At 35.7% G+C, this 17,673-nt stretch overlaps 1 protein-coding gene across 1 annotated transcript; it reads left to right on the forward strand.

Moving 5' to 3' along the window:
- Positions 1 to 1,261: 1,261 nt before the first annotated feature.
- On the forward strand, positions 1,262 to 2,842 carry LOC105797480 (uncharacterized). Its single transcript, XM_052633466.1, has one exon. The coding sequence runs from the start codon at positions 1,262 to 1,264 to the stop codon at positions 2,840 to 2,842; it is 1,581 nt and encodes a 526-aa protein (XP_052489426.1).
- Positions 2,843 to 17,673: the final 14,831 nt, after the last annotated feature.

Here is a 17,673-nt window from a genome sequence, read left to right on the forward strand (position 1 = left end):
CGAGAAGAAAAAATAGGTCAGATAGGTGGGAAAGAAAATTCCAAGAAATGCAAGCACGAAATGAAGCCTTAGAAAGGAGCTTGTCAGAGAGCCAAAAGGAAAAGGGAGAACTAAAAGATAGAGTAGCTGAGTTAGAAGGGTCTCTTCGTCAACATAGAAGTCGAAATTCTCTAATAGAGCTGAAAGCAAGCCTGAGTAAGATCAAAGAAATGAAGGGTAAAATAAAAGAGTTCGAAGCAGCATTACAAAGTTGTGAGGGTCGAATCAAGCATCTAGAGGCAAAGGAAGGTCGTCAGAATGAGCAGCTTCATTATTTCCAGGATCAAGTCAGAAATAGGGATCACGTTATGGGAGAAGCTGTGGTGCAGATTCGTGAAGTGGCAGATCACTTGCAAACTTTGGCGGTACAAGCCGACACGTTGAGCGTAAAGTTTGAGCTAGAGTCAGATCGGGGACAAGAGTTAGCATCGTTGCTTAAAAAGATCAAGGTTTTAAGTATTAGGGCAAAGTCATATTTGTAGCCTATTCTATGTAAAGAGATATATTTTCTAATAAAGTTTCCTGAAAGTAATTGAAATTAGAATTAAACGCCTTTTCTGCATTGCATTTTCATACATCGCATTGCATGCATTAGCAAATTATCAAAGGGTTCTGATTAATCAAAATCATTCCTCGCTTAACTGAATCTAACCACCAATTCAAAGATCGTTACTAGACACGAGCGAAATCAAGAAATATGGACCAAAGGTTGGAAAAGCTCGAAGGGTTCCAAAAAGAAATGCAGGATCAGCTTCAGCAGCAAATGAAGGAACAACTCGAGAAAATTCAACAAAGTTTGATGGATAAAATGGAGGAATCACAAGGAAGTATGATGACAAAGTTAACGTGATTGTTGACCGAAGGGAAAGATAAGTGAAAGAACTCTGTAACAAATATTGAAGAGGAAGACGAGGATGGACTCCAGTATCCTCCAGGCTTCACTCCTTTACATGTGCAGCACCAAGTGAAAGTGTACCCGCGTAAATCTTCTGTCACGATTAGGCCTCAGCAAGTTCAAGCCGATGCTTCAAGGTCGATGAATTTTCAGGTCGGATCAGGTTCCAGTCCTGAGAATAATACTGCCAATCATATTGTTCCTGATTTCGATGAGGCAGTTGAAAAAGAGAAAACAAAAGAGGAATTACCAAAGTAATTGAAAGAAAGATGGAGGTGGATTGAGGAGAAATTCAAAGCGATAGAGACTACTGAAGGATGTCATGGGATGGATGCTAAGGATTTAAGTTTGGTACCGGATTTAGTGCTTCTGTACAAGTTTAAAATGCAAGATTTCGAGAAATATAATGGGACCACCTGCCCTGAAGCCCACATTACTATGTTTTGTAGGCGAATGACTGGGTATGTCAATAACGACCAGTTATTGATACACTGTTTTCAGGATAGCCTCACGGGGGCTGCGTCAAAATGGTATAATCAATTAAGCCGTGCTAAGATTAGCTCTTGGAGGGATTTAGCACAGGCTTTTATGAAGCAGTACGGTCATGTAGTAGAAATGGTTCATGATAGGATCACTTTACAGAACATGGAGAAAAAGTCGAATGAATGTTTTAGACAATATGCTCAGAAGTGGAGAGAGGTGGCAGTGCAGGTCCAACCACCGCTTCTTGAAAGAGAAATGACGATGCTTTTTTTAAATACGCTAAAGGCCCCTTTCATCACACACATGCTAGGCAGTGCCACGAAAAATTTTGCTGACATAGTCATGAGCGGTGAGATGATTGAAAGTGCTGTAAAAAGCGGGAAGATAGATGTTGAAGATAATAACAGAAGACAAAATTCAAAGAAAAAAGAAGGTGAGGTAAACAACGTGAATACACATAGCAAGTCAATTACGGTGAATCAGCCTAGAAAGGTGGTGGCAGGTCAACAGGGTTCATCAAAACAGGAATCTGGTACAAGGCCAAGTAATGAGAGGCCTCAGCTTACACCCATTCCTATGTCGTACAAAGAGTTGTATCAGAATTTATTTAACGCGCATGTTGTTGCCCCATTTTATTTGACCCCCTTACAGCCTCCATATCCTAAATGGTATGACGCAAATGCACAATGTGATTACCATGCAGGTGTTACGGGGCACTCCATAGAGCATTGTACTGCTTTTAAAAAGCTTGTTGAGAAGTTGATTCAGATAGGCGTTGTCAAGATAGATGATTCATCAGGTACAGAAAATCCATTACCAAAACATACTGATGCAAGGGTAAACATGGTAGGTGAAGTTACGGGGAAGAAGGTCAAGAAGAATATTGAGGAGGTAAGGATCCCTTTGAGGAGGGTTTGGAAGGAAATGGTAAGAAGAGGGTTGATTGTTTCGGATGTGGTGGAGAGTGACGAGACCCAAAATTATTGTGAGTTCCATCATGAGGTAGGACATGAAATTCAAGTATGTGAGAAGTTCAGAGCTCTGGTCCAGAGCATGATGGATGTTGGAGAAATGGAGTTTTTTGAAGAGGAAGAAAGAAAAGGAAGTATATGCGTATCGGAGTCAGAGACGAGGATTCCGAAGATTATCATCTCGCGCCCTAGGGTTACTGAAGTCAAGACATGGGTGACACCGAAGATTGTTATTCAAAAGCCGACGAAGTTTTTGTATAAGAATAGCAAGAAAGTCCCCTGGAATTATGAATGCGAGATAACAATTTCGGGGAAGGAAGCTTCAATTAGTGTTGCGAAAGAAAACCAAAAGACAGGTATTCGTGTGAATACTGAGAAGCATGGTAGTGGGATAAATTCTCAGGCAGAATCAGTAGAGGGAAAAGTCTTTGCAGCAGAGCAAAAGGAAGAGTAGAAGGCTGAATTAAGGCAATTGATTAATGAGCCAATAAAAGAAGAAGAAGCTACTGAATTCTTGAAATTTTTAAAACACAGTGAGTATAGTGTTGTAGAGCAGCTGCATAAACATCCAACTCGTATATCGGTGTTGGCCTTACTCAAGAATTCAGAGGTGCATCGAAATGTGCTGATGAAGGCGTTAAATGAAGCCTACGTGGCAAGTGATATTTCTGTCAACCAATTGGATCGATTGATCAACAATATAAGCGCTGATAATTTTATCTTCTTCAATGATGACGAAATACCATCTGGAGGTATGGGGTCCACGAAAGCTCTGCACATTACTGCTCGGTGTAAAGGAAGCCTGGTGTCGGGAGTTTTAATTGATAATGGGTCTGCATTGAATGTACTGCCCTTATCTACTCTCAATAGCCTACCTGTGGATAGTTCACATATGAAAGCATGTCAAAACGTGGTAAGAGCGTTCGATGGGACGGTAAGGAAGGTTTTGGAGAGGATTGAGATACCGTTGCTGATAGGCCCGAATACTTATGAAGTAGATTTCATTGTAATGGATATCAAGCCTTCATATAACTGTTTATTAGGCAGATCTTGGATACATTCGGCAGGGGCCGTGCCTTCAACGCTGCATCAGAAGTTAAAATTGGTGACAGAAGGACGGTTAGTGACAATAAATACCGAGGAAATTATTATTGCGTCAGTGACCAGCAATGCACCATATGTGGAGACGGACGAAGAGGCGGTGGAATGTTTTTTCTGGACTTTAGAGTTTATTAATACAATATTTATTGCTGAGGGGAGTAGAATTCAAGTACCGAAGATATCCAAGACTACAAGAATGGGCCTTCAATTAATGGTGGGAAGAGGAGCTGTACCCGGAAAAGGTTTGGGAAGAGATTTGCAAGGAAGAGTTGAAGCACCAGTGATGAAAGAAAAGTTTGATCGCTTTGGTCTGGGCTATAGACCGGATATAAAACAAAGAAGAAGGGAAATAGAGAGAAGACAGGAGAGAAGAAAGGTACGCCTGACTGGAAATAAAGTTAGTTGGGAGCCTATGGTTTTTCCTCACATATCCAAGACCTTCGTTTCAGGAGGGTTTATTCATCCGGAACAAAGAGTGCTTGAGGTGTAAGGTGTTGAAGAAATATTAGGAGATATTCACATCAATGCCCTAGACACGATTGAAAGAGAGACTTGGCTAGAGATTCGCCCTTACGAGCCTGGAAGTGATCTGGCCAATTGGACAGCGGAAGAGATTCCTGTAGTTTTTAGAGCTTGTTCAGAGTAAATATGCGGAACATCCTTGTCGATTTGACTTAAAATATAATTTCTTTATGGATTAGGCACATCTTGGATATTATAATAAGTATACTTTTCGTATGCATTTTTGAGCCAGTATTCTTTTATTCTTTTTTCAAGTAATTATTCTTTTATTCTTTTTTGCTACATCATTCTTTATTAATTTCATAATCATATTTTGTTCATAAATTCATATATTCTTTGTATATTCTTTGGCACCTATAATAGGTCCCCAGATATCAATGATATGAGTGACGCTGCTTCAGACTCAGAATCACCTTTCGAACGAGATAGATGTTTAGAAGGATCACAGAATTTTGAAGATGACGTAGACTGTGATGTATCTCCGGACTTATTGAGAATGGTAGAAGAGGAGGATAAGCAAATCTCACCTCATAGAGAATCATTGGAGATTGTGAGTTTAGAGGAAGGAAAAGAAGTAAAGATCGGAACTGACATTTCTGCCAAGACAAGGCAAGACCTCATTGAGTTACTCCGTGAATTCAAAGATGTCTTTGCATGGTCATATCAAGATATGCCTGGGTTAAGCACTGATATTGTGGTGCACCGTCTTCCCATAAAAGAGGATTGCAAGCCAATTCAGCAGAAGCTCAGAAGAATGAGGCCTGACATTGTGCTAAAGATAAAAGAAGAAGTCAAGAAGCAGTTTGATGCCGGGTTCTTGCAAGAGGTTAAGTATTCAGAATGGGTAGTTAATGTTGTCCCTGTCCCTAAGAAAGATGGGAAAGTGCGAATGTGTGTAGATTATAGGGATTTGAACAGAGCTAGTCCAAAAGATAATTTTTCGTTGCCTCACATTGATACTTTGGTAGATAATACTGCAGGTTATTCATTGTTTTCTTTCATGGACGGTTTTTCTGGATATAATCAAATAAAGATGCACCCAGAAGAAATGAGAAAGACCACATTTATCGCTTTATGGGGAACATTCTGTTATAAAGTGATGCCCTTTGGATTAAAGAATGTGGGGGCAACTTATCAAAGAGCTATGGTAACTTTATTTCATGACATGATGCACAAGGAGATTGAGGTTTATGTTGACGATATGATTGCGAAATCCAGAACGGAAGAGGAGCATGTTCAAGTTCTGCGAAAATTATTTTTGAGACTAAGAAATTTCCAGCTCAAGCTTAATCCAACAAAATGCACCTTTGGAGCTAGGTCGGGGAAGTTGTTAGGCTTCATAGTCAGTGGGAAATGAATTGAATTTGATCCAGACAAAGTCAGAGCAATACGAGATTTGCCTCCACCACACACACAGAAGGAAGTACGGGGTTTTCTGGGAAGATTGAACTACATTTCTCGGTTTATCTCACAACTGACTGAGAAATGTGATCCCCTATTTCGTCTCCTAAAAAAACATAATCCAGGCGTATGGGATGAAGAATACCAGAAGGCTTTTGACAAAATAAAACAATATTTGTCTAATCCTCCAGTGTTATCACCACCTAATCCGGATAGGCCATTAATATTGTATCTAACAGTATTTGACAATTTTATGGGGTGCGTGTTAGGCCAACATGATGAGACAGGGAGAAAAGAAAGGGCAATATACTATCTCAGTAAAAAATTCACTGATTGTGAAGTGAGATATTCAGCTATTGAGAAGTTGTGTTGTGCTTTGGTTTGGACCACTCGAAGATTACGACAATATATGTTGTATCACACGACATTGCTAATTTCAAAGTTAGACCCCTTAAAGTATATGATGTAGTCGACTGCTTTGAATGGAAGGATGGCCAGATGTCAGATCTTGCTTTCTGAATTTGACATAGTGTATGTGAGTCAGAAGGCTGTGAAAGGGAGCGCAATAGCTGACTTCTTAGCTAGCAGAGCCTTGTAGATTATGAGTCTTTAAACTTTGATTTCCCAAATGAGGATTTGATGTATGCGACAACCGTTGAAGAAAATCCCCAAATGGATCAGGTGTGGAAGTTAAATTTTGATGGAGCCTCAAATGCTGTGGGTAATGGAATTGGGGCAGTCCTAATATCTCCAAGCGGAGATCATTATCCTTTTGCTAGCAAGCTGGATTTTGATTGTACAAATAATATGGTAGAGTATGAAGCGTGCATTATGGGCATTCGTGCAGCCATCGAGCGAAAAATCAAAGTGTTAGAAGTGTATGGGGATTCTGCACTAGTGATATATCAACTCAAGGGAGAATGGGAAACAAGGGACTCTAAACTGATCAGTTATCAAAAGATGGTTCTCGAATTGATGGACGAGTTTGATGACATTACTTTTTGTTATCTTCCACGAGATGAGAATCAAATGGCTGATGCGTTGGCTACCTTATCCTCCATGATCCGAGTGAATAGGTTAGAGGACATGAAGCCTATCCAGATGAGTATTTTTGAAACCCCGGCTCATTGCTATAATGTCGAGGAAGAGGGGAAGGATAATCATCCTTGGTATTTGAATATATTGCGATATGTAAAGAATCGTGAGTATCCAGATCAGGCAACGGAGAATGATAAAAGAGCACTGAGAAGATTGGCTATTGACTATGTTCTAGATGGAGAAATCCTGTACAAAAAAGGAAAGGATCAAGTATTGCTAAGATGTGTGGATGCAGTAGAAGCTAGAAAAATTCTAGAAAAAGTCCATGAAGGTATCTGTGGTACACATGCAAATGGTTTCACAATGGCCAGTCAGATCATGAGATTTGGGTATTATTGGTCTACTTTGGAAAGGGATTGCATCAGCTATGCTAAGAAGTGCCATAATGCCAAATTTATAGTGATAAAATGCATGCACCTCCTTCACCTCTTCATGTTATGACTTCTCCATGGCCTTTCTCTATGTGGGGTATGGACGTCATTGAGCCAATATCGCCCAAAGCTTCTAACGGGCATCGCTTCATCTTTGTGGTTATTGACTACTTTACCAAATGGGTGGAGGCGGCTTCATATGCAAATGTCACGAAGTCAGCAGTTAGCAAATTCTTGAAAAAGGAAATCATATGTCGATATGGAATACCTGAGAGGATCATATCTGATAATGCACTGAATTTGAACAATAGTGCAATAGCGGAGGTCTGCAGTCAATTCGGGATCAGACATCATAACTCGTCGCCATACCGCCCAAAGATGAATGGTGCAGTAGAAGCAGCTAATAAGAATATCAAGAAAATTGTGGGAAAGATGACCGAGACTTACAGGGATTGGCATGAGAAATTACCATTTGCTCTCTTTACTTATAGAACGTCTGTCAGGACGTCGACTGGCGCAACACCTTTCTCTTTGGTTTATGCCATGAAAGCAGTTTTACCTATTGAAATAGAAATTCCTTCTCTCCGAGTATTATCTGAGTTGAAATTGGATGAGGCAGAATGGGTTCAATCTCGTTATGATCAATTGAACTTAATTAAAGGGAAAAGGCTAAAAGCTGTTAGGCATGGTCAAATGTATAAAAAGCGGATAATGCGGGCCTAAAACAAAAAAGTTCATCCTAGAGAATTTAATGAGGGGGAGCTGGTGTTGAAAAGAGTCCTTCCTATACAAAAGGATTTCAGAGGGAAATGGATGCCAAATTGGGAAGGTCCATATATTGTAAAGAAAGCTTTTTCAGGGGGAGCTTTGATTTTGAGTGAAATGGATGGCAAGGACTTACCAAACCCTGTAAACTCGGATTCAATTAAGAAATACTTTTCTTAAAAAAAAAGGAAAGAAAGAAAAAAAAGAAAAAAAAGGAAAAGGAGAGGCCAATGTGAAAACCCGTAAAGGGCACTTTGAGACAAAAGGGGATTTGAGTTGAAAACCCGAAAAAGGGCGGCTCAAATGCTGATCAGGTGACACATTCGGTGATCTTGCAATGATTGAACCAGTAGGAAAGGGGACGAAACATCTTGGGGCATCGACAAAGTACTGTAAATCTTCTAAGCACATGTCGGATTCAGAGTGGTCTTCAGGAAGTCTGTGCAGAGAAGTTCAAACTGCGATATCTAGGACACCTAGTCTTCATATTATTTATATTGAATTGCTTATTCTTTGAATACTTTATTCTTTTCCAAGATACGAGTCAATTCCTCTTTTATTTTCAATATTATTGATAATTTATTCATTTCGAGTTATGCTCTCAATTCAATTCTATCTATTCATTGTTTTTTCTTTTGGCAAAGCATGTTGCATTAGAATAACGATTAATAGAGTAATAAAATTTTTACAAAGGATTTTGTATATTACTTTGGAGGTTTCTAAATAATATGGGAACCTGAAACAGGACTATTGTTCAGAACACACCTGGTTTAAAGGTGGGAAATCTAAGAGGGAAGAGTCTAAATTAAGACTATCTCTTTGGATTTTGTTGTCAAAAACATTGATTAAACAAAATGACAAGATGTCGTGTTGGTGACAAAGCGTCAATAAACAAACAAGAAATGATCACTTGCAATAAGAGGATGTTTTCTCGGAGAAGAAAATCTTTCATTTGTGCATAGGCATTTGGTATGACACCCTGAGAATGGTATAGAGGTCCAAAGTGCTTCATATTGCGATAAGAGAAGATCGAGAAGTCATGTTTTTCTACCCTTGGGTTACAGTGAAAAGATGATACAAATTTTGTGTCCCAGTGGATTAAACTTTAAAGTTTACAGTAGGGGGCAATCTGATTAAGTTTTTCTTTGGAGATGTCAGCCAAGCAAGAATGCGTTGTAGCACGTCGGTGATAAAATCTTAGTAAACTTTGAGTAATGACAACCTAAGCGGGGTCATTCTCTAAAAATAATATTTTACATCCATTCATACACGTCTAGTTAGGAGCATTTGATTTATTCTGATCATGACATCCTAATCATTAGGCATAATTAGGTTCATAAATTGAATTATGAAGGTCATGTTCCCCAGAGAACAAACCGGTGAAACTTCAGTCTTATCTCCCTGAAGTTGCAGTGGAACAGACAGAAGAAATCAATCCTATCTCCCTGAAGTTGCAGTGGAGCGGATTAACATCCAGATCTTATCTTTCTGAGGTTGCAGAGAGCAGATCATATCCAGTCTTATCTCCCGGTTTGCAGTGGAGCGAGCATGAAGAAATCAATCCTATCTCCCTGAAGTTGCAGTGGAGCGGATTAACATCCAGATCTTATCTTTCTGAGGTTGCAGAGAGCATATCGCATCCAGTCTTATTTCCCTGAAGTTGCAGTGGAGCAGATAGAAGAAATAAATCCTATCTCCCTGAAGTTGCAGTGAAGCGGATTAACATCCAGATCTTATCTTTCTGTGGTTGCAGAGAGCAGATCGCATCCAATCTTATCTCCCTGAAGTTGCAGTGGAGCAGACTAAAAATAGCAAAATTTGATCTTTCGAGAAGCTACAAAGTACAAATCCTATCTCTCTGATGCTGCAGTGGAGTGGATCGAAGCACTAATTCCTATACTTCTGAAGATGCAGTAAGAAGGACTGTGGCTACTTGAAGAAGAAGTGCGTCAAGGTCCAGCATGACTGGGAAAAATTGGGCTTTTTAGTCTTTGCTCAGTTCCTGTTACACAACAACGAGCAAAGAGGGGTAGCTGTAATGCCCAATTTTTAGGCCCAGACCCGCATGAGCAAAATAAAGCAGATTTAAATAATTACAAATCAAAATGGGGCCCAAATAAGTAAAGCCCAATGGCCAAAATTGCTAACCCTAATCACTAGCCCAAAATACAACACAGAGAGAAAAGAACCTCCACGACCTTGGCGCCAAGAAGAATCGTCTTCACAAGACGAACGCACTACAGCCCGCTTATCGCAAGACGTCACCCTTGCACACGAACTCTTATCTAGTGCACCTGTAAAACCACGAACATCATTAAGAGGATAAACGGCAAAAAACTTGTAAAACGATTGAGGGAAATATAAAAGGGGAATCAATATATGTAAAGAGGGGTGAGCAAATTTTTGATAGAAAAATTAAAAAGAAAATACAAGAGAAATAAAAGACATTTTTGAAGGTGACGACTGGTTGTTTCTTTCTTCTGTTCTTTTACCATTTTCATTTTACTTTTGTTTTTCTATTGTTTCTAAAACAAAAGAGATTAAAGAAGGGGAGTAAAGGAAAATTTACCAGCGTGGCATCGTTGAAACCTCGGCGCAATGACAAAGAAAGAAAGAAAATGGTTTTTAGGGTTTGAAAAAGGGGCTTTTAATTGGTTTTAAAACGGTGTTGTATTTGGTGTACTGAATGCCAAGCGACCCGACCCATAAACCCGTTTGGATCCGCTTTTTTTTTTAAAATGGACTATTTTCGCCATTAATCCTCATGATTTTTGGTGCTTTTAAAATTAGCTTATTTATTTATTTTAAATCTTACTGCACATTTTATTTTTGTTTCAAATTGGTTTGATGGTGTGCAGCGTTTTAGGGTGGGTTGGAAAATTACTTTTTCGGTCCTTTATCTATTGCACCGGTTTTAATTTACTCCATTTCTTGTCTTTATTTTCAAAATTCGGCATTCAACTTCAGTTTGATATTTTAATTTAGCCCTTAATTTGTTTTTTATTTTATTTTATTATGTTATTTTATTGTTTATTACTGTTAATTATTATTATATTATTATTGTATGTATGTATGTATGTATATATATATATATATATATATTAAATGTTTTAAATATATATGTAGTACGTATTTTATTATTATTATTATTACAAAATTTTTTTATATATAATTTATATACATATTATATATATTCATATTTTATAATTATTTATATTTTCATGTTTCATGATTCACATGTTTATACATTTTTATAATATGTACATATTATAGATTTTATTATTATTTTATTTTTAGCCTTATATACTTTTAATATATATATGTTTTCTATATTTTATGATCCAAATATTTATATATATATATATATATATATATACACGTTAACATAGATATATATTATTCTATACCTTTATAAATATATTTTAAATTTGTTTTTTATATATACATATATCCATATTTTTGATAATTACTAATATATTATGTTTATACATTATTATGTTTATTATTATTATTTTTTAATGCATGTACATTGAATTATTGATTCATTTTCGTGATTTCGTATACGCATATATGCACGAGCATTTCATCATACTTTTAAAGAAAATTTATTTTGGTTTCGTTAGCATCAAAAGTTTTTTTAAAAAATTTTAATATTTGGCAATCATGATTCTCGAGAAAGATCGTGTCCTAACTTACTGGATCGTGATCATTTTTTTCGATGAATTTTGAAAGCTAAGTATTCATTTCACAATAAATTTGCAATTTTTAAATTAAAGCTTATTCTCGGGAATCCAAAATGTCAAGTCCTAACTTACTGGTCGTGATATTTTGTCATCTCGAAATAAGAATTTCTAAAACAAAAAGCAATATTCGGTATTTTGAATATTTAAAATATTGTGCCCTAACTTACTGGGTGTGGTGTTTTATTTCTTTGAAATGAGAATGTTTTATCATTTTAAATCCTCACGGGTTAAAAATTTCTATTTAAAATCTTTTCAAATTTTCGACATCAAGACATAAAATAATCCAATTTGGTACCGATTTTTGGGCGTTACGAGGGTGCTAACCCTTCCTCGCATGTGAATCGACTCCGAACTGTTTTCTCAAACTTTGCAGACCAGAATTGTTTTTTTTGGTGAGCCGATCACACCTTAATAAATGATCGGTGGCGACCCCAATTTTTGTTTTTAAAGTCGATAACTTATTTTTGTTTTCAAAAAAATGGTTTCGACAGAATTAATTTATGGAATTGAAGGTTTACTGGAATTATTTACGTATCCTTTAGTGTCCCGTTAAAAGTAAAAATCTCTAATTTAAGTTTCAAATTAGATAAGTATGGTGAACAAATCTTAATCGAGATACAAGTAAATTGGAGGCGTTTCCTTTAGAGTTTTTATTTAAGATTTCCATAAGATTTTAGCTTAGCTTAAGACATTAATATGCTTAAATAAAAAAATCTAGCTCTTAAGACCCCATAGGACTATCCCCGAATAGGCATTGTGGGGGTGCTTCCCCACACGTAACCGTACTCGCAAACCCGAAATTTGGTGATGAGATCAAGTCTAAATTTTTAGGATTTTTTTCGTTGTATTAATTCTAGATTTTTAGACAATAGGTGGCTAACCAACCTAGCCCGAATTGGTTAGTAGCGACTCTACGTTAATTTAGGCCCTTCGTGTCTAGCTTTGCTTACTAGGCCCACGTACTCTTATGTAGGCAACGTTATGACAGCGTGTGAGGCTTTATCTTTTCCTCGATTTAAACATTATTTAAACATTCGAACTTACGTCGATTTTAAAGATGTCGAAATATGATCACTAATTCGAGACTTTATATTTTCTTCAATCTATATCAGTACAAGGCTTAACTTGATCTAAATAAGCAAATTCAATCCATTTAATATTCATTCTATTCAATTTAGCCCAAAATTCATACTTTTACAAAATTATATTTTTGCACCTAATGTTTTAACTTCTTTACAATTTAATCCTTAAGCTCTTAAATTAACATTTATGCAATTTCATACTTATATCATGCTTTTTGATTTACGTGAGGATTCATATCAACCCACACAAATCATCAATTCACAATTTCATCATGACATTTTACTACTTTTACACATAAGTCCCTAAATGATAATTTCATCAAAAATCACTTTACAAAAGTTGTTTATTTAACAACAAAGATTCATTTTCTTCCATTAAACTTCAAAAATAACACAAACACATTCATGGAAAAACCCTAATCCTTTAAAAATTTTGCAAATTAGTCCCTGGGCTAGCTAGATTAAGCTACAACGACTTCAAAAACATAAAAATCATTAAAAACAGGACAAAAACTACTTACATGCAAGCAAGGAGATGTAGCCAAATGTTCAAAGCTCAAAAATGGTGTTTTGTTCTTCAATTTTAGATGGTGTTTCTCAAAAAGAAGATGATATCTTCTTTTACATTATATTTACTTTCTTTATTAATTTACTTTATTAACCTTTAACTTAAACTACTTAAAACATCAATTTTATGTCCATCATTGTCCACTAAATATAATAATGGTCTAATTACCATCTAAGTCCTTTAAATTTAAAGTTTCATAGCTATTTAATACCTTTAACTAATAGAGCTCTACTTTTGCATTTTTACGATTTAGTCATTTTCACCAAATTAAGCATGCAAACGATAAAATTTCTTAATGAAATTTTTATACGACACTAATAACATAATGTAGATATTAAAATAATAATAAAATAATTATTTACACTCCAGATTTGTGGTCCTAAAATCACTGTGCCGATTTCACTAAAAACGGGCTGTTACAATAGCAATTTTTGAATGTTCTATCTCCCTCCCTCCATGATCAACTCATCTATTGTCAATCACCTTGCAGCTCTCTTCGGTAAAATTCATCATTTTATATTGGTCACAAAGTTGGCTTATGTTGATTAGCTTGGCTTTTATGCCTTTCGAAAGGAAAACATTCTAAAGCTTTATAATTCATTCTACATTTAACACACATTTTCCAAGTATCCAAACCTTTTTGCCATTGTCAAAAGTCACTTTACCTTCAGGGTTTGCTCGAAATTCCTTCAAGCACACTCTATTTCTAGTCTTATGCCTATAACAACTACTATCAAAATACCAAACATGATTAGTAGAGGCCTTCAAGAACTGTGAGCAACCATAAAGTACTTTTGACATTTTTTCTTTCAGGTAAGTTACTATTCTGCTTTCTATTAGTTGTAACTCGAGTTGCAATTGGTGATGCAACTGACTTTTTTATTCTAAGATCCTTTAGCGATTTACAACATTTGGGCATAATATTCCTTGGAACACCATAATAATGATACACCATTCTTTCCTTGTACTTCCGAGGTTTTTCACAAGTGTGAATAACTTTAGCCATCTTGGAGCTTTCAACAATTCCCTTTCCTTTCAAAAAAACTATTGAGGGGTCATTTTTCATCTCTTATGTCTACATACCCAAACCTCCATGACCATGTTCCTTTCTTCAAACAACAAGGACGTTATTAAACTTTCTGCTCTTAGAACCTATCATTTTTAAAAATAGACTGGGTTGCATTCAATTCCTTCATAGTTTCATTGAGTTTGATTCCATTTTTAGTCAAGAGGGAGTCATTTTCTTCAAGCTTTCTCAAGAGCATTTGATACACCTATTTCTACATATTTTTCCCCATCGGTGAAATATACATTAATTTACAAACCTTGTCTCGATTATAAAGAATAGTCTTGTAAGTGTCCATGAAATTTTCTATTGACTTAGCATCACTCATTCTGCTATTAGAATCTATTGTAACTCTAGTTTCCATTTGGGAATTGAAGGTAATATAATTACTTAGGTACTTATCATCACTCAATGTTACTCATAGGTACTACAACATGCTTAGCTTATATATGGCCATACCTCTCATATTTGTAAGATTGCATGTCTTTCTTTTTCTCTTTAGGGTTCTTCTTATCAACTATTGCTTTCCCTATTCCTTTATTGACATTTTGAACTCTTTAAAAGGCTATGTTTTTTTAATAGCTACTGGAGTACCTTGTTGAATTTGTTAGTGAGAATGGCTAACTGTTCATACAGATTCTTAATGTTAGTTTCTTCATTAGTTACAACTAAAGAAGCAACTTGTAAAGAATGTTCTTTTCTATCTTGACTTTTCCCCTTTTGGTTTCTTCAAAATCCTCATCGTGTTGATATCCTTAGCCTTCTCCATGATAGCCACTTTGATTAAAAATCATTAATTTAAAAGAGATATAATGACAGTCTACACCAACTTTGAATTTAAATACTCCTCATCAAAAGTAAAAGCTTGGTAAGAGATGTCATACAATTTTGCATAAAGACCAAATAATGTTTCATCTTCTAACATTTTGAGATTTTTAAACCTAGTTGTTAACATATGGAGTTTGAATAACTTCACAATTGAAGTCCCTTTATGTGTAGTCTTAGGAATGGTCCATTCTTTTTTAGTAGTGGTACACTTGGATATTCTCCTAAATTTTTGGGGTCCACTCTATTAAAAATGAAATTTAAAGCCAAGTAGTTATAATTGGCAACCTTATTCTCCCTAGTGGTCCAAGTGGTGCTTGGTTCAAGAGTGTTAACACCATCTACTACAACAACTGGTGGTTCCTATCTAGTAAGTATTTCTCTACACACCTTCTCATTTATGGACTTGATAAACACCCTTATATGTGTTTTCAAGTATGCATAGTTGGAGCCACCGAGCACAGGGGGTCTGGAGATCAATATTTACTCCATGCCTTAGCAATTCAATAGTAGTATCTTCACCAAATTCTTCTAGTGTCTAGCTTTAATACTGATTGTTAGTGTTGAGTTGTTGGTCCAATTGTATTGTGAGTTGCAACTTAAAAAAAATAATAGAAGCAACTTAAAGAAATAATTAAGATGTGAAAAGATAAACAATGAAAACATGAATTGCTTGCACAATTCAAAACCTTTTTCTATGCTTGTAGGGCATTACCTAGAGAGTAGTATACTATAATTCAACAATACAAAAGATGATTCAAGCTTTAACTCACTGAAACTTGTTACAACTTCACTCCTTTGCAATTATCTAGATTCAACTTTCCCACCCATTCTTTCTCCTATGAAAGCTTAGTTATAAACCAATAAACCAAGTTGTTTTACAATACAATTTGCACTTCTAATTAATAGTTTAGTGCTTTCTCGAACTCATCCATAAAATAGTAGTTTTTAATATATATATATATATATATATATATATCTATAGATATAGATATATGTACTTTTTTAGACTTGTGAAACTGAACTAGTATGATAAATCACTTAAATTACGCCCTAATTAGACTTCTTGTTATGGTAAGAGATAAAAGAGATCTTCACTTTAACTTATTCTATTGCAATATCTCCTTAAACAAGTTAAGTGAATCATATTAGAACTCTGCAAAATGCCTTTGCTTGAGTAAACATCTTCATCAATTATGATAATGAAAATTGCTGCTAAATATTTCTTAAAAAGATGCCCAAGACTAATATTCTTAATATGGTCGAAATAAGTCAACAAAATAGACAAGTAACAACTAATGTAGTTGCATGCTACTGGCATTCACTAACATCGTCATTTTTTTAATGGTTGAACTATGTATTTTTACTTTGTTTCTTTGTGCATGACTCAGCAAATAAAAAGACGGTTTCCATGATTTGGTGGAAGAGAAGCATTTGCGAGTTGAACCTTTGCCCGACTCAACTCGAAGAGGAGTGACAAGGATCTGTAACCTTGTATGTACTCCTATTATATGACTACAAAATATATATATATAAGAACTCGACTCGAGATCCAACCTAATTATCTATCCGAACTACTCATAGTTTAAGTAACCTCAAGCACTTCATTTGAGAGGGGCTTATTCTCTATTTTTTGGACCAGAACACCAGCCCTCTCCATCTTAACCTCCAATTTTGACGCCCATTGATACCGTATATCAACACTTTCATACCATATATATATATATATATCTTCTTATTGAATTTTATTCCATATAATACTCTTAATGTATAAATCCCTAACGTTAACCTATGAAATACAAATCAATTACAACTTTTACTTAAACAATCTAATCAACATTAGGTTTTGTGAAGCTAGGGGATAAATAACTATAGCATTCTACTTCATAATGCTTTGACAATTGCTTAGCACTAAACTGTATATTTGTAAAGTTGTAGCCACTTGCTGCTTCTGGATAATACTTATCCAAATTTATTATTTATTTGATGTTACTATATTTAATACTTATTTATCATTAGTTTGGTAAGAGGTTGCAGTCTTTTCTTTTGTCCAAGTCTTCCCATACACTTTGTATTTCTTTCTTTTCCCCTAAAACCTAAGGTCAACTCGTTTGTCAAAAGATTCGGTCTAAAGACACTAAAACAATGTTGAAGCAGTCAGACGTTTTTATCCCCCATTTCCTGAACCTTCATTGTCTCTTTCCTCATGGTGAATGACTGAATTTTCATTTTCCCCAGAAAAGAAATATTTTCGTGTAATTTGAAAACATGTGACTCAAATTTCAGATATATTCAAAGAATTAAACCTTAGTAGTTACGTGTCCCCCAAGATTCTTCACCTTCAAAAGTGCCCGCTGAGGAAGTAACGGAACAGATACCATGGGCCATGCAAACAGAATCTTCATCCCAACCAAGTTTGTCTTCGCTTAATTAATATTTCTTACTAAAATGAGGCAGCTATGAATATAATCGTATCCATTTAATATTTTTTATCTTTATATGTAAGCCAATGAACGATGGTCATCACTTTGCTGATATTTCCACCAGTCCGGGAACGTTAAAAAGCTTCAGAAGAGAAAGCATAGCTGACCAAGAAAACCCCAAAGTCCATAGCGCAATCCACATGCCAATTAAAACAGATTTATCTGATTTTATAGTTACGTGACGACGCCTCCTACTTGACATATGCATCCTTTTTTTTTTTTTACTTTGAATCCTTTGGTTCAATTTGTAAGCCATGGTT

The sequence above is a fragment of the Gossypium raimondii genome, chromosome 7, assembly GCF_025698545.1.
Source record: "Gossypium raimondii isolate GPD5lz chromosome 7, ASM2569854v1, whole genome shotgun sequence".
NCBI lineage: Eukaryota > Viridiplantae > Streptophyta > Magnoliopsida > Malvales > Malvaceae > Gossypium > Gossypium raimondii.